The following is a 21851-nucleotide window of genomic DNA, read 5'->3' as shown; positions in this document are numbered from 1 at the left end:
GGGTTTGAGGTGCACATTGGGCAGAAGTTTCCTGCACTGCAGGAGGGACCATCACGGTCCCTTCCAACTCTGCAATTCTTTCTGGGAAGTAAAGGGTGGATGGTTTAGTCCAGTCAAAGGTGACTGTGAGGTGTGGTGCTCATCTTTCTTTCAAGCTGAGGGAGCCGGTGTTTCTCCACAGACAGCTTTCTGGGTCATGTGGCCAGCAGGACTAAACTGCCTCTAGTGAAACGAGACACAGTGATGGAAGCCAGAGCGCATGGAAACGGCGTTTACATTCCCACCACAGTGGTACCTATTAATCTACTTGCACTGGTATGCTTTCAAACTGCTAGATTGGCAGAAGCTGGGACAGAGCAACGGGAGCTCACCCTGTCATGGGGATACGAACCGCTGACCTTCCGATCGTCAAGCCCAAGAGGCTTGGTGGTTTAGACCACAGCACTTGACCTCATCCCCAACTAAAGAATGTGAACCAAGCATGCCTTGTTAAATTTGCTACATCCCCACCTTTCCCTTTGCTGTAGTAGTTTAAATTGTGAGTTTGTTGGGGCACGAACCCATGTTCCCCCCAACCCCCATTGCTTATGTTACTCTAAACAGCACTGTGTACATAGTGGCTGAGTTATTTCTTACTATAGCAGTACCTCGGGTTACAGACACTTCAGGTTACAGGCTCCGCTAACCCAGAAATAGTACCTTGGGTTAAGAACTTTGCTTCAGGATGAGAACAGAAATAATGCAGCAGCGGTGCGGCAGCAGCAGGAGGCCCCATTAGCTAAAGTGGTGCTTCAGGTTAAGAACAGTTTCAGGTTAAGAACGGACCTCCGGAACGAATTAAGTACGTAACCAGAGGTACCACTGTAATAATAATTCATATGACTCCCTTGAGCTATGTGTATAGCATCGTGAAGCATTGTTGTCTCCACCCCCCCAACATGGAATGATACCTGCGAATAGTTCCAAGCATTGTCCCACAGGAATCCAGAACATTTCACCAGAACGGTCTCTTGCGTTCAGATAGAATGAAATACAGTGGTGTCTCGCAAGACGAAAAGAATCCGTTCCGCGATTCTCTTCGTCTAGCGGTTTTTTCGTCTTGCGAAGCAAGCCCATTGACGGCTTAGCGGCTTAGGGGCTTTTAGCGGCTTTTAGCGGCTTATCAGCTTAGCGGATAAGCGGCTTAGAAAAAGGGGGGCGGGAAGGGGAAAAAAGTCGGAAAAACTCGCAAGACATTTCGTCTTGCGAAGCAAGCCCATAGGGAAATTCGTTTTGCGAAGCGCCTCCAAAACGGAAAACCCTTTCGTCTAGCGGGTTTTTCGTCTTGCGAGGCATTCGTCTTGCGGGGCACCACTGTAGTTCAGGATCAGTGGGAGAGCGGCCACTTTCTGAAGGGTAACTTTGCAGGAGAAATTAGGAGGTTGCGACGCAAAAAATGCCACAGATCCCAAAATTCCTGAAATGAGGTTAGTTACAGGGCTCTCTTCTTGGTGGGTGTTTCTTGTTTTGAGGCTTTCTGTCAGTCTTCCTTAACCTAGCCAAAGCACCACCAGCAGAAGCAATGAGACAGAGGCATGGCAGGAGAACAGAATCTCCTCTTTGCATATAGCAAACCCCAAGCGAAGCAGAAGAGATGCTCCAGAAGCTCTCTGATAATATTGTGCAAGATGGTAGGCTTTTTTCACATCAAGAGGCGGTACCGCACTGGGGAGAGGGGGTGTTTTCCCACCAGGAAGGCAAGGCAACCTCTGAAATGTTGGTGGACAATCAAGGAGCGCGTCCCGTATAGACCTTCTGATCGGCAAGCCCAAGAGGCTCAGTGGTTTAGATCACAGCACCACCAGTGTCCCTGAGAAGTAGCTCCCATCAAACTGAGTGGGACTTACTTCTGAGTAAAAAAGGGTTATGATTGCTCTAACATTTTTCAAGGATGAAACTACATCAGCACTTAAAAAATGCACAATGCACAGCTAGTTCCAGGTCAGAAATACTTGAGATGCGACAGTATGTTCTGGAGAATTATATAAAGAGATGTTAGGGACTTTTTACACTGCAATTGAAGCTCCATACCAGCTACCAAAAATTATACACTAGAATATCTACCAGCTAAACTGAGCTGAATACAACCATCAAAGAAGCTTGGTTGTTGAGAGCATCAATGTTCAAACACATAATTTTACAAAAATGAAACAGCGGGACTTTGCTGAGAATAGAACAGCAGCTTTTGGACCAGCAGTTCAATACAGAATAGCTTATTTTCCAAGAGATCAGAAAGATGAGAAAATCTGCAGAGATCCGTAGCTCATTTGAAACAAAACTTACTGAAATCTGCCCCACCAATCCCTGCTGATATTGCCCAGAAAAAGCTTGACCTCCCACCACTTTTCTGTGTATTCAGTTATTTTGGTCTTATTATATTTAATTGAAAGCTTGTTTTCTATAGTATTGGAATGAGTTCCTACAGCTGTATTAAATCCATTCATTTTAGAAATACCGTATTTTTCACTCTATAAGATGCACCAGACCATAACACTCACCTAGTTTTTGGAGGAGGAAAACAAGAAAAAAAATATTCTGAATCCCAGTAGCCAGAACAGCAAGAACTAGCTGCAGAGTATACTGCAAAGTATACAGTTTTGGGTTGTTCCCCCTCCCTCCTTTATTTTCCCTTATACAGGGGTGCTGTTTCTTTTTTCCTCTTTTATTTACGTCTCACCAAGTTTAGCACACATATAATATAATTATGTACCTTTTTGAACTTTCAATAAAGATGTCTAGAAAGAAAAAAAGAAACTAACTGGGCTTAGAAGAGTTGCAAATGGGGTTATAAAGGAAATATATTTGATGAAACCTTTTTTTTCATATGTAAGGGGAAAAGAAAGGAAAGCTCTCCCACCAGCCTCCCAAACCTGTCCATGGAGAATCTATACGGACTGCCAATGTTTTAAGACCATGTAAAATGACACCATAATCTTAACGCTACATTATTTTTCTTTGCCGTGACTGCACTGTATAATATTAAAATATATAAAAGACAATCTGGGCTGTTGTACACTTTTTCATTCCATCTTTGTGTCTCTACCGCCCCTACCCCCCACCCACCCACAAATGGATACTCCCAGCTAACAGGCTACCTAGAAAACTTGGTAAAAGCTGGATTGTGATAAATAAAGTTACTAGGAACCTGAACTCTGAGAAACACTCTAGCTGGTGAATTCCAACATACAAAATTCCATTCCCATAGAACTACCCAAACGAGTGGACCATCTTTTCTATGGCACCGATATACTTGCTCTTTCTTTGCCCTTCGCTTTTTCCTTTCTCTGTTGTATACTTGTATACCTGAAGGAGCGTCTCCACCCCCATGGTTCAGCCTGGACACTGAGATCCAGTGCCGAGGGCCTTCTGGCAGTTCCCTCATTGCGAGAAGTGAGGTTACAGGGAACTAGACAGAGGGCCTTCTCGGTGGTGGCGCCCGCCCTGTGGAACGCCCTCCCAGCAGATGTCAAGGAAATAAGCAGCTATCTTCTCTTTAAAAGACATCTGAAGGCAGCCCTGTTTGGGGAAGTTTTTAATATTTAATGCTGTATTGTTTTTAACACTTGATTGGAAGCCGCCCAGAGTGGCTGGGGAAACTCACCCAGATGAGTTTTAAATAATAAATTATTGTTGTTGTTGTATATGGCTCATAAAATCTTGCAGCTGGGTCAAGGAAGGTTGGTGTTAAGAGGCTGCTTGGTCCCTGCGTCTCCTTCCCTACCTGTGCTATCTCCAGAACCAGCCCATTGGATCCTTCCAGCCATGCCTCAGCAGCTGTAGTAAACGCAGCCAATTAAGGAGAACAACAGCCAACTCCAGCTTGAGAGTCGCTGGCAGTCTACATTCCCTGGTGCTGCAAAAGAAGCTAGCGGGTCCCTCACGAGCGGCTTTTGGGGAGATGAGTAGGGAATGCAGGACCTGAAAACCCCTGAGGCTGCAAAGCAGAAGATTGCGCCTGGCCCTTTAGATCCCAGTTATGTGCTTTTAACTTTCTGCTAGTGGGCCACCAGCATACAAGCTACTGTAGTTTAAAAGCAAGTCATTTATAAAGGTAAAGGTAAAGGGACCCCTGACCATTAGGTCCAGTCGTGGCCGACTAGGGTTGCGGCGCTCATCTCGCTTTATTGGCCGAGGGAGCCGGCGTGGCCAGCATGACTAAGCCGCTTCTGGAGAACCAGAGCAGCGCACGGAAACGCCGTTTATCTTCCCACCAGAGCGGTACCTATTTATCTACTTGCACTTTGAGGTGCTTTTGAACTGCTAGGTTGAAGGAGCAGGGACCGAGCAACGGGAGCTCACCCCGTCGCGGGGATTCGAACCGCCGACCTTCTGATCGGCAAGCCCTAGGCTCTGTGGTTTAACCCACAGCGCCACCCGCGTCCCAAATCATTTATACTTAGGGATTTATTAGCACGTTCAGCACTTCGCACACTATGGCCTCCTCGCAAGCAGCATCGTGCTGATTGAAACTCCTTGTGGCGCAAAAGGACTAGAGGTTAGAGTGTCGACACACTCGCAAGCAAATTCAGCATTGCCACAACGGAGAAAAGGGACAAGAGGGCATTTTTTTTAGCACAGGCTATACAAATCAGCGAGACGTGGTGCAGCTCGCTTCTCGGCTGCCTGTTGGGAGAAGGGCTGCAAGCAAACATGGGCATTCCAATCCAACAGCGTCAGGAAAAAAAGGCTGCTTAAAATACAGGCCCTGACCTGTTTGGCACTCCTTTCGAAGACCACATACTGCTGACACTGGTCAAGGCGTCTTTTCCTCATGGTCCAGTAGTGTAGGACACGGTTTTCCCTCTGGAAGAGCTCGTTCAGGATATCTGCCGGATCATAAAGAGGCCAAATCAATCGGTGCGCTGAACAAAAAGCAAAGGCCTATGGAACTGATATATCTGGCAAGCCGTTGAGATACCATATTTTTCGCTCTATAGGACGCACCTTGTTTTAGAGGGGGAGAACAAGAAAAAAAAATTCTGCTCAGCGCCCCTTCAGCAAAGCGGCAGGAGAAACAGAGCCCTTCCATTTCTCCTCCCGCTTGGCTGAAGGGGCGCTGCGCAGCTCTCCCTCTCTGCTGAAGCCAGGAGAGTCTTGATCTCCTGGCTTCAGCGATAGCAACGCGAAGCCTCCAGAGCGCAGAGGGAGCGCTCCCTCTGCGCTTTGGAGGCTTCGCGTTGCTATCGCTGAAGCCAAGGAGCCTGCATTCGCTCCATAGGACGCACACACATTTCCCCTTAATTTTTGGAAGGGAAAAAGTGCGTCCTATAGAGCGAAAAATACGGTAAATCAAATGAAGATAAGGAAGTCAGGCATACAGCAGCAATAGTTAAAAACAAGCAGCAGTGGCAAGAGAACAGACTGAAAAACAAGTTTCATTAAATCTCACATGTTGCTCTTGCAATACAAATTAAGGATTCTTTGTCTGTAGGAAGGTTGAATCTCCTGTGTCTGGTGTAAAGGGTAAAGGTAAAGGATCCCTGGACGGTTGAGTCCAGTCGAATTCAACTTTGGGGTGTGGCGCTCATCTCCGCTTTCAGGCCAAGGGAGCTGGCGTTTGTCCGCAGACAGCTTTCCGGGTCATGTGGCCAGCATGACTAAACCGCTTTTAGTGCAACGGGACACCGTGGCAAATTCCAGAGTGCACAGAAACACCGTTCACCTTCCTACCATAGTGGTACCTATTTATCTACTCGCGTTGGTGTGCTTTTGAACTGTTAGATTGGCAGGAGCTGGGACAGAGCAATGGGATCTCACTCCCAAGAGGCTTGGTGGTTTAGACCACAGCACCACCCACATCCTTAAAGGGTCTGGTGTATCTGTGCCTTACATTTAAATATGGCCTTTATGTTGTTATGGCAAGCGGTCAATGCATGAAGCAACTCTCACAAGCAATAACTTCTACACCCAGTGCTGCCTGCTTGAATTTTTGGGATATCAAGGTATCTAACTGTGTTTGGATTATCATATACAGTGGATGCTCGGGTTGCGAACGTGATCTGTGCAGGATGCGCGTTCGCAACCTGTGTCTGTGCGTACGCTGGTTGCGATTCGGTGCTTCTGTGCATGCACCAAGCGCGATTTATCGCTTCTGTGCATGTGCGACCGCCGAAACCTGGAAGTAACCCATTCCGGTACTTCCGGGTTTCGGTGGTCCACAACCTGAAAAAACGCAACCTGAAGTAACCCGAGGTATGACTGTATTGCTTAATAAGTTGTGATATGAACAAGCTTAGTACCCTTGCACACATCCACCTCCCCTTATGTGAGTGAACAAACAAGTCAGCAAATCTTCCTCTCGTTAACCGATGTGTTCCACTGCATCCAAACTAGGAACGTAATGCCAACAGTTTCAGAACAAGCCAGGATATGAAATCATAGTTTAGAGTTGGATTCATATCCTGGCTTGTTCTGAAACCACTGGCCGTAGCATCCCAGTTCAGACCTAATGAGAAACTAGTGTTAACTGAAGACTTCTTGGCGTGTTCATTTGCTTGTACAAAGGGAAAAGTGCACAGATACTAGATCCATTTGTATATTGGCTTATTAAATGGAGATACAATCATCCAAAAGTGGCCACTGAGTGTCCCAGAAATCATGGCAGATCAGCAGAACAGCATGAAAAGAATACAAAGCTATGTATATACACATAAAATAAAATAAATGAAGCAAAGTGTTGCCATTTCAGCTCCTCACTGAGATCTGCAATTTATTTTCGCACTCCAAAGTGTTCGCCATACTCATAACTGGTCCTCAGCTTGCTGTTTTCAAACACATTAATTCGTCTATTTATTCATTTAAGGTATTTCTGTAACACCCTTCAATTTACAACCATCTTTTTTTATTGAAAGGAACAGTCAATAAAACAGAGTGCAGAAAAGGCCTTAAAAAAAGAGCCACCAATCACTTAAAAAAACAAACAAACCAGGTGTTAAAAATCTGGCAGGGGAGAGGGCAATAAAAATTCTTCACCATGCACTTAAAAAGTTACTAACACAGGTGCCAGGCAAGCTCACCTAGGGAGAGAGTTCTAGGAATGGGACACCACAACTGAAACAGCTCTCTCCCCAGTCATCACCTGCCTCACCTCCAATGGTGTGGCCACTCAGAGGAGGGACTTTGAAAACAACTGGAGTGTATGTCAGGCTGCTGTAGGAACAGATTGGGGACCCACGTCAGCCAAGCTGTGCAGGGCTTTAAAATGCAGCCACCAACTAACTTCATAGAAGGCTTTATAAGCACTACATAGGACACTGATTTCATTATTTTTGTGCATTCTGATTTCTGCTTATTTTAAGGATAGGTCTTGATCATTTTCTCTGTGTTAATGTCTCTGTTACAGCTGTTATTTTGTTTTATTTAGCAGTTTGCAATAAATAAACGTGCTGCTGGATTTGTGGAATATTTTATTTGCATGAAATATTTAGAAAATCTGTGTACTTTTATATATAGCTGACAGACAATTAATTGGAAGTTTCTTAGTTTTTTAACGTCTCTCTCTCTCTTAATGCTGTCTCTATCTATTCCTTTCTTGTTCTCTCTATTTTTCCTCTTCTTTTTTCTCTCCCCTCCCCCCGCCCGATTGATGTTTTCATTTTATCTAGATCCGTGGTTCCCAACGTGGGGCACATGCCCCACAGGGGGGCAATTTGATTTTTAAGGGGGACAATTTGAGAATGAGTTATTAACAGTGAATGGCCTTTTAGGCTTCGTCCACGTGAATAGGCATTCACTTTTTGAATAATAAGAATTACCGTATTTTTCGCCCCATAAGATGCACCAGTCCATAAGGCGCACCTAGTTTTGGGAGGAGGAAAACAAGAAAAAAAATATATTCCGAATCCCAGAAGCCAGAACAGCAAGAGGGATCTGGCTTCTGGGATAGCTTCTGGCTTTTCTGACGTCTGGGATAGCTGCGCCAAGCCTCTCCTGGGCAGCCGGATGAAGGCTCCCCCTGCCTGAAGAGGCTGCGTGCGGCTAAGGCAAAAGCCAGGAGAGGCGTTTCGCTGAAGGGGCGCCGCGCAGAGAGCGAGAGCTGCGCAGCGCCCCTTTAGCCAAGAGGGATGAGGAACAGAAGGAGCCCCTTCTGTTCCTCCTCTGGCTTCGCAGGACAGGCGTATCGCTGAAGGGGCGCTGCGCAGTTCTCCCTCTGCGCAGCGCCATTCGCTCCATAAGACGCACTCACATTTCCCCTTACTTTTTAGGAGGAAAAAAGTGTGTCTTATGGAGCGAAAGATATGGTATATGTCATGGGGGGGGGCATTAGGATTTTAGAGATGCATGGCCAAAAAAAAGTTGGGAACCACTGATCTAGATTAACGTCTTAGCCTGGACAAAAAAGATATTTGATTATCATCTTTGTATCTCTCTTTATAAAACCTGATAAAATTTATTCAAAAAGGGGGGGGAGAAACTGTTTCACACGCAGGCACAGGTAAGTGTATAATTTACACAAACAGAGGAAACATGCTTAAATGTTTGGCACCGTTGTCATTTGTTATTAATACATTATCGCAAGTTGCAAAAAATTCCAAAACTTCCACTGTTGTGCTTCCCCCTCAAAAAACTACCTTATTTTTTACCCGGTGACAACCACAGCTAGGAGTTCTTTATTGCTCTTACGATGGCTTGGGATGCTAACAGGGACAGCTGATGCACAGCTGATTTGCACCCTTGTTCTGTGTGTGCTTCGTGGGTACCACCCGCATAAACCAGAACTGTATCGCCGCCTTACCAACGGAATGGTTGAACTCTATTAAGGTCGACAGGTAGCCAGCCCATCGTGCATGCTTACTTTTCACCTGCTGTTCAGGGGCCTTGATGTGAGTCACCATCCCTGGCATGTTGACGCTATTCCTGTGCAGGTATTTCAGGAAGACATCAGCATTTCGACGAGCCAGCGTGCAAGCCTGGAAGAGACCACAGACAGACACATCAGGGCAGGCTTGTGCAAGGTGATGCTAACTGAGCTTGTCGTTTTAGGCACTACAAGTGGAAATTTAAATTCCGCTACAGCCCACGTGCAATGGCTTGAACAAACAAAGCAAATTTGGTGCATTCCTCTTGGGCTGCACAACACAGATGCTTCTCTATGAGCAAGTAAGGTAAAGGGACCCCTGACCATTAGGTCCAGTCGTGGCCAACTCTGGGGTTGCGGCACTCATCTCGCTTTATTGGCTGAGGGAGCCGGCGTACAGCTTCCAGGTCATGTGGCCAGCATGATTAAGCTGCTTCTGGTGAACCAGAGCAGCACACAGAAACACCGTTTACCTTCCCGCCGGAGCGGTACCTATTTATCTACTTGCACTTCGTGCTTTCGAACTGCTAGATTGGCAGGAGAAAGGACCGAGCAACGGGAGCTCACCCCGTCGCGGGGATTCGAACCGCCGACCTTCTGATCGGCAAGTCCTAGGCTCTGTGGTTTAACCCACAGCGCCACCCGTGTCCCTTCTATGAGCAAGTAGGAAGGCTCAATTCCTCTGTGCCTTGTTCTTCCATGGATGTTCCATGCCTGGCAAGTGGGATCCTTGTTCCCCAACCTCAGTTCTCCTAGTAACACATGCTAGGCCTTTTTCCAGAGTGTAGCTGCAGGGCATCAACTGTCAAGCTATTTTTTGATCAAGGAAAACATCATCACAGTGGTTTAAAGAGGGGGGAAAGCAGTTTAGTTAAGTTTATAGGACAGCCATTGGTCATATTTTTACATGGGCCACGTTCAGACATAATGCTGAGCCAATAAACATAGCTTAGTCTGAGCACACTGGTTCCTGAGGCGGAGATTACACTACCCCAGTCCGTCCGTCCATTTATTTATTTATTTATTTATTTGCAGACTTATAATCTGTGCTTTCATAAAAATATATATATCGCAAGACATGTATAAATAAAAATGAGCCAAATGGTCATTAAGGCATCATTAAATACATCAATAAATACTGATTGGCTAAAAGAAAAGGAAAAAATGCATGTTGTAAGGTGCTTCAACAAACAGTTGTCTGAAGGAAGGGAGGGATGCTTCCTGTTGAATCTGTACTGTGGCAGGGAGTTCCACGGGGCAGGGTTTGCCACACTAAAGGCTTGGTCCCTAGTGATGACCAAAGGAACCTCAGGGGTGTAGAGAACCACTAGAAGCATCCCATCCAAGGACCTCAGTGATTGGAGTCTTTTAGCATGCCGTGGCAGCCAAAACAAGGTCTGGTTTAGTGCAGCATCCAAACATGAGACTGTGGTTAAGCTCTCTCTTCCTTAAGCAGGCCGGCAACACTCAGGATTCAGGAACAGAAGTAAACCCTTTCACAGCATTTTCATGCTGTGTTTTGCACTTAAACACTAATAGGGAAATAGTTGCTTGATGTGACCAGCTGCCCTCAATTATTACATTATTTGCTAGGACTCATAATCTGCAGATTATAAACGAGGAGCACGATCACTGTGCAGGCACCAGCAGACAAGGACATAAGTGCAAAAATCTCTTAAATTATACCAGCTTCTAAAGAGCAAGAGCGCTTGTTTTGGAGATTTGGAGTTCTTCGGGTAGCAGGCAAAAGAATAAAACAAGCTCTAACATAAAAGAAAACCAGGCAGCACTCAGTTCTGTTCAACTCTCTTGAAGCTACTAATCAAGGAGACTAACTGAATATCGGAGGCAGTTAAAGCTTTTGCAGATGACCTAGTTTTGACCCTGCAGGAGCCAGAATCTAGTACGAAAAGAGTATTACAATTGATTCAAGATTTTGGTCGGGTGGCGGGATTTAAATTAAACAAACAGAAAACTAAGGTATTGGGGAAAAACTGGACAGATACAGAGTCAGAACGGTTTCAGAAAGAGACAGAACTAAATGTGGTTAAAAAAGTAAAGTACCTAGGGGTAAACATAACAGCAAAAAATCTGAGTCTTTTTAAGGATAATTATGAAAAATGTTGGTCAGAAATTAAGAGAGACTTAGATAGTTGGTCAAAATTGAAACTTTCTTTGTTAGGCCGAATTGCTGCTATCAAGATGAATGTATTGCCAAAAATGTTGTTTTTGTTTCAAACATTACAGATTGTGGACAAGACGGAGTGCTTCCGGAAGTGGCAGAGAGATATTTCTAAGTTTGTCTGGCAGGGCAAAAAGCCCAGAATTAAGTTTAAGATATTAACTGACGCGAAAGAAAGAGGGGGCTTTGCCCTGCCAGACCTAAAGTTGTACTATGAGGCCGCAGCTTTCTGCTGGCTAAAAGATTGGCTACTTCTCGAAGACACTGATGTATTGGATCTGGAAGGTTTTAACAATGCTTTTGGTTGGCATGCATATTTATGGTATGACAAGGTTAAGATCAATAAGGCCTTTAAGAACCATATTGTCAGAAAAGCAGTGTTTAATGTCTGGACAAAATATAAAGACTTATTGGAAAATAAAACTCCAAGGTGGCTTTCACCGCTGGAAGCTAAGGCCCGAAAAAGACCCAATATGGAGGCCAAATGGCCAAAATATTGGGAAATATTAGAAAAAGATGGAGACAATTGGAAATTGCAGAGTTTGGAGAAAATTAAGGACAAAGTGCGAGACTGGTTACATTACGCTCAGATTAATGAAGTTTTTAAAAATGACAAAAAGTTAGGGTTCCAGGTGGAGAAATCGAAATTGGAAACAGAACTGTTAGAACCTAAGACTAAGATACTTTCAAGAATGTACAACTTGCTGTTAAAATGGAATACACAAGATGAAATGGTTAAATCGGCCATGATAAAGTGGGCACAGGATATAGGGCATAATATCATGTTTGAGGACTGGGAAAGGTTGTGGACCAACGGGCTGAACTTCACTGCATGTAATGCTTTGAAGGAAAATGTAATGAAAATGATATATAGATGGTACATGACCCCAGTTAAACTTGCCAAAATATACCATTTGTCTGATAACAAATGTTGGAAATGTAAAGAAAATGATGGAACATTCTTTCACCTCTGGTGGACTTGCCCGAGAGTGAAGGCCTTTTGGGAAATGATATATAATGAGTTGAAAAAGGTATTTAAGTATACCTTTACTAAGAAACCAGAGGCCTTCCTTTTGGGTACTGTTGACCAGAAGGTGTTAAAGAAGGACCGAACATTTTTTATGTATGCAACAACGGCAGCAAGGATACTCATCGCTAAGCACTGGAAAACTCAAGATCTACCCACACTGGAAGAGTGGCAGATGCAACTGATGGACTATATGGAACTAGCCGAGATGACCGGCAGAATCCGAGACCTGGGAGAAGAGAAGGTTGAAGAAGATTGGAAGAAATTTAAGATTTACTTAAAAAAGCATTGTAATTTGGTTGAATGTTAAGATGGAGGCTAGATCATAAATAATTGACCACCACTAAATTAGATGCAATTAGGATGATAAGGGAGATTGAGGGAAAACCATAAACCTTTGGGAGAACTATTAGATTATATTCTAAATGAATGGGACATAAGAATGTAAACAAGATGATAAATTGCGGGCAAGAATTGACAAAGATGCAAGTGGGAGCGGAAGACGTGAGGGAGTCCAAAGAAGTTAAGAAATTATGTTATGATATATGTTACATTGTTTATTATATTTGCATTTATGTTTAAAAATCTTAATAAAAATTGATTTTTTAAAAAAAAAGAATATCGGAGGCAGAAAACAGAGGTGCCCATTGATATAATAAAGGCTGCAGCCCTAAATGTAGATTTAGGAACTCAAGTGAGGTTCACTTCTGAGTAACCATGTTTAGTAGCGGCTGAAAAGCCAATAGAAATAAAGGGGAGTATTTTGCATTTCATGCATGGTACGAATTGAGGTTCACTTTCTGGTCACCTAAATGGACAAAGTAGCAATCAGTTTACACTACAGAACACACACTCGCCTTAACAGCTGCAGCCTTTCCTGCCGTTCTCTATAAAAATGGGCTGCTGAGAACTGAACACAGATTACTAGTAAAAAATGGAAAAGTGATAGCAGAGGTGACAGGTGGAAGCCCCCGATCCGGTCGAGTCACAATGTTAAGCCCTTTATACGTCGACCTTAGAATTCTTATTTATTCAACAAAATTCATGGGCAAAGTGGACCCTCGTCCACAAAAGCTTATGCCACAATTAAATCTATTAATTTTGAAAACTGCCGCAAGACTCTGCTGTTTCCGCAAGGTATCTCGTAAGCTTTGCTTTATTTTTAGTGCCGCCAGAAACGGCAAAAAACGAGCCTGCTTCAATATTAAATGGGCACTCAAACAGATTGATGCCCTCGTGCTTCCTTCGCTTCTTCAGCCTTCTGCTCCAATTAACTAACTGCACTGTGTTTGACAGCTTTTATTTGCTATTTTGAGAAGCCGCAAACCTTCTTCTATATCCTGCACCCGCCCGTTAGCTTTCCAGTCCATCTTTCCTTGTCCCTTCTCTCTGCAGAAACAGTAGAATGGATTGACAGCCGCTGGCTTCAACTTTGCCACACCAGGGACCCACTTTTGAATTTTCTATTAGGTAGGAGGATCCAATTGGTGCTCTTAAGTTGATAGACGGGCTTTTGATTCGATGGACACCTGCTGCTAATGGCCAAGGAAGGGGAGGTGATTTTTTTGCTGTTTTTCCCTTCCTCCTTCCGCCTTCTCTGTAGGGTCCCCCAACAAAATATAGCAAGTTTTCAGGGGTGCTGAGGGCTGCACACATAGGGAGAAAGACACAAAAACAATATCTCCTTTTCTTCTTCAGGAGGAAGCAGGATCAAAAACCCTTCCACGAGCACAAACAGGATTCCACGCTGTGTAGTACCTTCCCTTTAGGATGATGGACCCAAGTTAGTCAAGTCCATTGATTCCCATGGGACTACTCTAAGGATGACTAAGGTTGGATGCGGCCCTGTAGGGTATAGTAGGTACAACTTAAGTGTATGATAAGACCATACAATTTAAAAAAAAAATTAAATGGGCAAAACATCAGCTAAAACACATTAAGATAAAGACATAATAATCAGATCATCACTAGGAGGCAGTGGAGCATTCGCACAACTCTACCAAAAAGCCTGGGTGGAAAGGTATGGGTTTGGGGCAGTGTCAAAAAGCAAATAAAAACAAACGGGCATGGCTTATCTCAAGGGGGAGAGAATTCCACAAATTAGGCAATCCTTCCGTAATGGATGATCCAGGGGTCAGCAAACTTTTTCAGCAGGGGGCCGGTCCACTGTCCCTCAGACCTTGTGGGGGGCCGGACTATATTTTTTTTTTGGGGGGGGGGGGGGAAATGAACAAATTCCTATGCCCCACAAATAACCCAGAGATGCATTTTAAATAAAAGGACACATTCTACTCATGTAAAAACACACTGATTCCCAGATCATCGGCAGGCCGGATTTAGAAGGCAATTGGGCCGGATCCAGCCCCCGGGCCTTAGTTTGCCTACCCATGGATTAGGCCATCTTGTCTGCCCATTTTATATGCACGGTTGCAAAACCCACCCTAGAAATATAGTGTTCATAGGCACATGAACTTCTCATTGTTACCTTCAGGAATGCCTCCTTCTGTTCAAGGTGTTTACTTATCATAGGCGTTACATGGTCTGTTTCCGAGTTGGGGCCCAGCTTGTCAGCTCCTCCGCACCAGTCTTCTTCTCGCTTGTACTCTTGCTCCAAGCTTTCCAGTACGCTGCATACCTATTGGCCAACAGACAAGAAAAGACAGAGTAAGGGTTTCTATTGCAGGATGAGGGCTAACCTATCAATACTGAAAGGTCATGCTGTGGATGCCTGATTAACTTTTCCCAAAGCAACTACTCTATTCCGAACTTAAAAATGGAAAGCGTAATGCTGGTGGTCAACAAAAGAGGTTTAAAGACTCTCTCTCAAGCCAAATCTTTAAAAATGTAGTCTAAGCACCAACAACTAGGAAACACTGGCCTGCGAGAGCTCCGATTGGAGAACAGCCTTTACCAAAGGTGTCATGGGCTTTGAATCTAGATTCAGGTAGGTAGCCATGTTGGTCTGACACAGTCGAAATAAATATTTTTTTTAAAAAAAGTCCAGTGGCACCTTAGAGACCAACTAAGTTTGTTCTGAGTATAAGTTTTCGTGTGCATGCACACTTCTTCAGATACACTAAAACAGAAGTCACCAGACCCTTATATATAGTGGGAAGGTGGGGTGGGGTTTTTCTCAGAAGGGTGGTAGGAGATGGGTGATTGACTCAATGGGTATGGTAAACCTGTTGATGTTTTTGGTCATCTGCATACTATCCTTTGCTTTTTCCTGTAGGACTAACTGCAGTCGTTAACAGTTGTCTGTTATCTGAAGAAGTGTGCATGCACATGAAAGCTTATACCCAGAACAAACTTAGTTGGTCTCTAAGGTGCTACTGGACAATTTTTTAACAGGCTTTGAAGATGCTTGAGCGCGGGACAAAAGGGAGAAACGTGCTAAGAGGAAGGCACGCTTGGCAAACCGTGATCAACTCCCACCCGGAAACCTATGTCCCCACTGTGGAAGGATGTGTGGATCCAGAATTGGCCTCCACAGTCACTTACGGACTCACTGTTAAAACCATGTTTACGGAAGACAATCTTACTCAGCTACGAGTGATTGCCCAAGCAGAAGAAGAAGAAGAAGAAGAAGAAGAAGAAGAAGACTGAAAGGACTGGCATTCACTTCACATCTATAACCTGATTTGACAGCTTTCTCAGAAGTCACACAATGCAAACACTGGGTCAACATTACATCTCTTGACTACTCCCAGCTTCCCTCACCTGTGGTTTGCAAACAGAGGTTACTTCAATACCACAGGTCCATTCTGCTAAAGCCAAGTGAACAAAGCAGTTGTTAGTAAGCCTTTGGTAATGTGAGCAAACCCATCTTTAGCACTGGCACGGCTTAATTGCTCCTGAGCTGCAATTACTTTTAAGGCTTGCTCTTTGAAAAATTAAGCAGCCTAAGAAGAAGGCATGGAGATTCTGCTTCCAGGGGTAGCAACAGGACCCTCTCGCCTTCACTAATGTCTAGCTTTGGCCTTAGATTAATTTAAACTGGAATCAATAAACTACCAAGGTTAAAGGGAGAGTGGTAGAGAAACTTCTAGAAAGCAGGCTTTAGAACTTATAAACCTACTACCTGAAACCCAGTCCATTCAGGAAATGGTGTGTTTTGTTTTATACAAAAAATATACACACACAAATCGTGCTCACTTTCAAGTTACGCCTAGGAACATGTTTCCATTTTCAAGTATTGTGACTGTAATGCTAGATGGCAACATACAGAGAAAAGCAAATGAACCAAGTCTGTAAAATGGAATTGGTTTCCCTTATTAACCCCAGTTGAGTGAATTTGGGCTTTAAAACCAATCTGTCGTGAAACCGGACCTTGAAACCATTTACCAGCAGCCACACTGTTGGCTCGGCGAGCCACTGTCCTCTACCTGCTCAGATGTTTTGTAAAAGGCCACAGAGGCGTTCACAAGCTTGAGCCGATCTTCCATCTTGAGCATCAGCTGCTGCCAATGAGAGGCGACTTTCTCCGCGCAGTCCCGGATCATGTCCATGTCGTAGTGATTCGCCTGCAACATCGCCTCAGCTTTCTGCTGCACTTGCAATGCGCTCTGGTGCGTTTTCTGATCAAATACAAACAGAACACGCCACTTAATTCGTGAAAAGCATTCCACACGTTTTCAAAACGGTTTCGCGCCCTCCTCTTGTCAGTTAAATGGCGATTGCACACCAGCTAAATGCTCATTAATCTGACAACTGCAAGAGAAATGTCTTTCCTCTTTCTCCCTCCTCCAACTTTGGGTCAAGGAAGCCAACCCAGCAATGTAGCATTCTGTATCCAAGTGCTGGCTTTTGGGGCTATCCCTGTGGGTCTATTTTAAAATGTGGCATCAGTTATATGTGTTGTCCACAAGTGTTACTAAAGAATTATCCATGAGCCAGAACAGTTAAGAACCTAGGAATGACTTCTAGGTGCCACCTCTGCCTTAGAAATCCTTCTCAAAGCTATAAAGGTAAAGGACCCCTGGACGGTTAAGTTCAGTCAAAGGCAACTGGGGTTGCGGCGCTCATCTTGCTTTCAGGCCAAGGGAGCCGGCGTTTGTCCACAGACAGCTTTCCGGGTCATGTGGCCAGCATGACTAAACCGCTTCTAGCGCAACAGAACACCGTGATGGAAACTATAGCACACGGAAACACCGTTTACCTTCCTGCCACAGCAGTACTTGCTTATCTACTTGTATTGGCATGCTTTTGAACTGCTAGGTTGGCAGGAGCTGGGACCGAGCAACAGGAGCTCACCCCATCACAGGGATTCGAACCGCCAATCTTCCAATCGGCAAGCCCAAGAGGCTCAGTGGTTTAGACCACAGCACCTGACCTCATCCCCAACAAAAGAATGTGAACCATGCACACCTTGTTAAACTTACTACACCCCCATCTTTCCCCTTGCTGTAGTAGCTTGAACTGTGAGCTTGTTGGGGCACCAACCCATTTCCCCCCAACCCCCATTGCTTATGTTACTCTAAACAGCACTATGTACATAGTGGCTGAGTTATTTCTTACTAATAATAATTCCAGTGAGTCCCCTTGAGCTATGTGTATAGCATCGTGAAGCATTCTCTCCCCCCCACCCCCAACATGGAATGCTACCTGTGAATAATTCCAAGCATTGTCCCACAGGAATCCGGAACATTTCACCGGAACGGTCTCTTGCGTTCAGATAGAATGAAATAGTTCAGGATCTGTGGGAGAGCGGCCACTTTCTGAAGGGCAACTTTGCAGGAGAAATTAGGAGGTTGTGACGCAAAAAACGCCACAGATCCCATAATCCCTGAAACGAGGTCAGTTACAGGGCTCTCTTCTTGGTGGGTGTTTCCCGTTTTGAGGCTTTCTGTCAGTCTTCCTTAGCCAAGCCAAAGCACCGCCGGCAGAAGCCATGAGACGGAGGCATGGCAGGAGAACAGAATTTCCTCTTTGCATATAGCAAACCCCAAGCGAAGCAGAAGAAATGCTCCAGAAGCTCTCTGATAATATTGTGCAAGATGGTAGGCTTTTTTCACATCGAGAGGGGGTGTTTTCCCACCAGGAATGGCAAGGCAACCTATGAAATGTTGGTGGAAAATCAGGGACTGGTCACCTATGACTGACGAAACTACATGGAGACAAGTATTTCTCTTTCCATTGGTTCTGTGTAGCTTCTTCTAACGGGGAAGGAAAGCCACTGCTGGAATGGTTGAGAAGCTGATAACAGCATTCATATTTCAGCCCCCCCCCCAAAAAAGCTAGGCTCTCAGCACACACCTTTTGTGTCATCTACATCTAGTCTACACACAGCTGCAACAATACAGCAGCAAGAGAAAGCAAGCCCCACGAGACAGAAATCAGAGCACTCTCACCTGATTATAGTTAAGGATTCCAGGTCTAGGTTGTAACAGGGACTACATGGCAGGCGAATGAAGAGTAATAAATGGTCACACACCCTTAAACTGGGTAGGTAGGGAAAGCAGAGTGCACTAGGCAACAGGCCCTTGTTGCTCCGCATACTGGATCCCACTTCAAGCAGCGTCGGGAGACTGGGAGTAACTGGTTGCCTTTTTATGTGCTCGCAAACTTCACATGCCATAACCAGAGCACTACACCTGGAGCAACTTGCGTGAATTATACGAGGTGGGCATATTTGCAAAAAAGGGGACCTCTCTATACCCTCTACGTGGGACACTTTGAGAGTAAGTTTGTCCCACTTTTATCAGGTCTTCTGGAACGCTCATGGGTTGTGGGGTGAGGTGGTGGTGATGGGGGGGGGGCAGGGGGAGCAGGTTTCCCCCTGCCATGTGGCCATTTTTCACCTGTCTGCTATAGGATCACATGCCTATGCTTGCAGACGCATTCCCCTTTCAACAAGACCAGGAATTTTCCCCAGGTGGTGTGTTCCTGATTGCTTGGAGAGGGATGTGGGCCGACTGAAAACACCCCAATAATGTGCATGTACTGAAGGGGGGGGGTCCTGCAGCTACGATGCTTCTCCCAATCACACGTGATGGGTTCGTTGAATGTGTAGAAGGAAGCCCATACAACTGTACTCCACCTGCACTGCCAAAATGCTTTATTACTGCTATTAAAGGTAAAGGGACCCCTGACCATTAGATCCAGTCGTGGCCAACTCTGGGGTTGCGGCGCTCATCTCGCTTTACTGGCCAAGGGAGCCGGTGTACAGCTTTTGGGTCATGTGGCTAGCATGACCAAGCCGCTTCTGGTGAACCAGAGCAGCGCATGGAAACGCCGTTTACCTTCCCACCAGAGTGGTACCTATTTATCTACTTGCACTTTGACATGCTTTCAAACTGCTAGGTTGGCAGGAGCAGGGACCGAGCAACGGGAGCTCGCCCTGTCACAGGGATTCGAACCGCCGACCTTCTAGTCGGCAAGTCCTAGGCTCTGTGGTTTAACCCACAGCTCCACCCACATCCCTTATTACTGCTATTATGTAATTTTAAATATCACTTTTCAAACAAGCTTCAATCCTATTACTGTTGAGTGTTCAAAGTGGTTATCAGATACTTTCACAGTATCCTTACCACAGCCCTGTGAGATAGGCCGGCATTAGTAACCAGGTACTTCTTTACAGCAATGAAGAGTAGATATTTGTTTAAGAACTGCAGCAGAGCATAAATGTACCAAACTGTTTTGCTACAGGTTATTATTAAGTGCTCTGTGGCCACTCAGATTCCTGGGCCCCTTTTTTGACTTAAGACATTTGCTGCTTTTAGAGAAAACTCACGTAAAAAACCCTGGGCTCTGATGGAAGAAAAGAGGGGAACGTTAGAAAACAAATGCATAAATAAAAAGGAGACGCAGAGAGGGTGTGCTGGAGGGAAAGTAGTTTTTCCAGGTTTGAAATCTAACTTTGCTCTGGAATTCTTAAGTATAACCAGTATATAGCCCGCTCTATCGCATTCTACCAAAGTAGCCCCCGGTTATAGTTCCTACACATTTATCCCCTAAAAGGACAAATATCTACACTGCAGATTCTAAAGGGAAGGAATGTTATACCGAAAATTTACCAAAGCTGTCAAGAGTGAGGGCACAGACACTGCAAACTGTGAACAACAGAAAGGGAAAACGGAAAACTCCGCAGAACGACAGTAGAACAGAAGGCAGTTACTGTAGCACCAAGGATTTCTGAAAATAAAAAGCTTCCCAATGGATAAAAGCAAAGGATTTTACTTTTAGCAATCTTAAGCACTCACGTCTCACTACGTATTACTAGAAAAAAAAAGTTAAACCGTACAGCAGTCGTTTTCAATGCTTTGGGCCTCTATTTTAGTCAAGACACCCATCCCAAGTAAGGTGAAGATTAGAACAGGATTTAAAAGTTACTTGAACACCCTGGTTGTTGCTGGTCATGTAGTAGTAGTAGTAGTAGTAGTGGTGGTAATAATAATAATAATAATAATAATAATAATAATAATAATAATATGCCACGGATCTGACTGGGTTGCCCCTGGCATTCTGGGCAACTCACAACAAATGGTAAAACATCCAAAACAGGGCTGCATTCAGGTGTCTTCTAAAAGTCAGATAGTTGTTTATTTCCTTGACATCTGAAGGGAGAGCATTCCACAGGGCGGGTGCCACCACTGAGAAGGCCCTCTGCCTTTGTCCCTGTAACCTCGCTTCTCGCAGTGAGGGAACCCCCAAAAGGCCCTCAGAGCTAGACCTCAGGGCTGAATGACAGTGGTGGAGACACTCCTTCAGGTTTACGGGGCCGAAAGTGTTTAGGGCATTAAAGGTCAACACCAACACTTTGAATAGGGCTTGGAAATGTACTGGGAGCCAATGCAGGTCTTTCAGGACCGGTGTTATATGGTCCTGGCAGCTGCTCCCAGTCGCCAGTCTGGCAGCCGTATTAAACTAAAGAAGCACATTAAATTAAGGTGCACATTAGCAGCGGCACGAGGGCTTTCCACATTATTGCTTCATGGTAGTGTGTGGCATTTAGCAATGGAAAATGATGATACCCCCATAGCAAATGAACTATTCTCTTGGTTAATAAATCTTCAGCAATGAATTCCAGCCAGTGAAATGCACAGTGATAGCCACAAATGCTGCTCAAGAGGTAACCAGAAATCAAATTTATGAACAAAGTTTTTAGTCTCCATTTTGTCCTGATGAGGGCTGACGCTATCGTAAGAAGGCGGGAAAGCTGCTTTAAGCAGAGTCCAACTAGCAAGCAATCAGGCTCAATATTGTGTCCACCTTGACTGGCCGCGGATCTCCAGCATTTTACAAAAGAGTCTTTTGGAGACCTGGACTGAATCTGGGGCATTCTGCATGAAGACTTTCACTAAGCAATAGTCAAAATACTATTTCCGCATCTTTAGGAAACCTTCACAGGTTGTTGTGCCATGTCGACAAATACCTTAGTCGTTTTTTTGCTGGCTGATACACATCAACAGGAAAACGGGCGTTTGACTAACATCTCTCCTCTTGTGTAAAATATAGTTAGCGGCAGACTCATGAAAAATCAGGCAAGGACTGCCTTGTTTCTGAAGCTATCTACTGGCATTGGGAGATTTAAACACTATCAATCTGACACATGATTAGTAACCAGCAAATTTAAATTATAAACTGAGTTGTTCCTCTAGTGCAGGCTTCCTCAACCTCAGCCCTCCAGGTGTTTTGAGACTACAATTCCCATCGTCCCTGACCACTGGTCCTGCTAGCTAGGAATCCTGGGAGTTGTAGGCCAAAAACATCTGGAGGGCGGAGGTTGAGGAAGCCTCCTCTAGTGTAAGTGCAAAAAGAGAACGAAAGGTATCTCTGCACGCTCTGCTGGACCGCAAAGCTGAGAG

The 21851-nt window shown here is 44.8% G+C and overlaps 1 protein-coding gene and 1 long non-coding RNA gene across 9 annotated transcripts in view; one reads left to right on the top strand and one right to left on the bottom strand.

Annotated features, from left to right (window-relative positions):
• The window catches only part of TRIO (trio Rho guanine nucleotide exchange factor), a 259894-nt gene that overhangs the window by 105373 nt on the left and 132670 nt on the right, over positions 1-21851 (bottom strand). For all 8 annotated transcript variants that reach the window (XM_079984877.1, XM_079984883.1, XM_079984882.1 and 5 more), the window contains exons 17-20: positions 16431-16622; positions 14531-14680; positions 8834-8948; positions 4750-4865 (exon numbers count right to left, since the gene is read on the bottom strand). In XM_079984877.1, the coding sequence (XP_079841003.1) occupies positions 4750-4865; positions 8834-8948; positions 14531-14680; positions 16431-16622 (573 nt within the window). The remainder of the gene's footprint in view (positions 1-4749; positions 4866-8833; positions 8949-14530; positions 14681-16430; positions 16623-21851) is intronic.
• LOC307220951 lies at positions 1363-20424 on the top strand. Its single transcript, XR_013841195.1, has 3 exons — positions 1363-1466; positions 17680-17840; positions 20025-20424. It is a non-coding gene; the product is annotated as an uncharacterized lncRNA (long non-coding RNA).

The sequence above is a fragment of the Podarcis cretensis genome (assembly GCF_951804945.1).
Source record: "Podarcis cretensis genome assembly, chromosome: 7".
Lineage (NCBI taxonomy): Eukaryota > Metazoa > Chordata > Lepidosauria > Squamata > Lacertidae > Podarcis > Podarcis cretensis.
The sequence above is the reverse complement of the archived record's forward strand: the minus strand, read 5'-3'. Positions and strand labels throughout refer to the sequence as shown.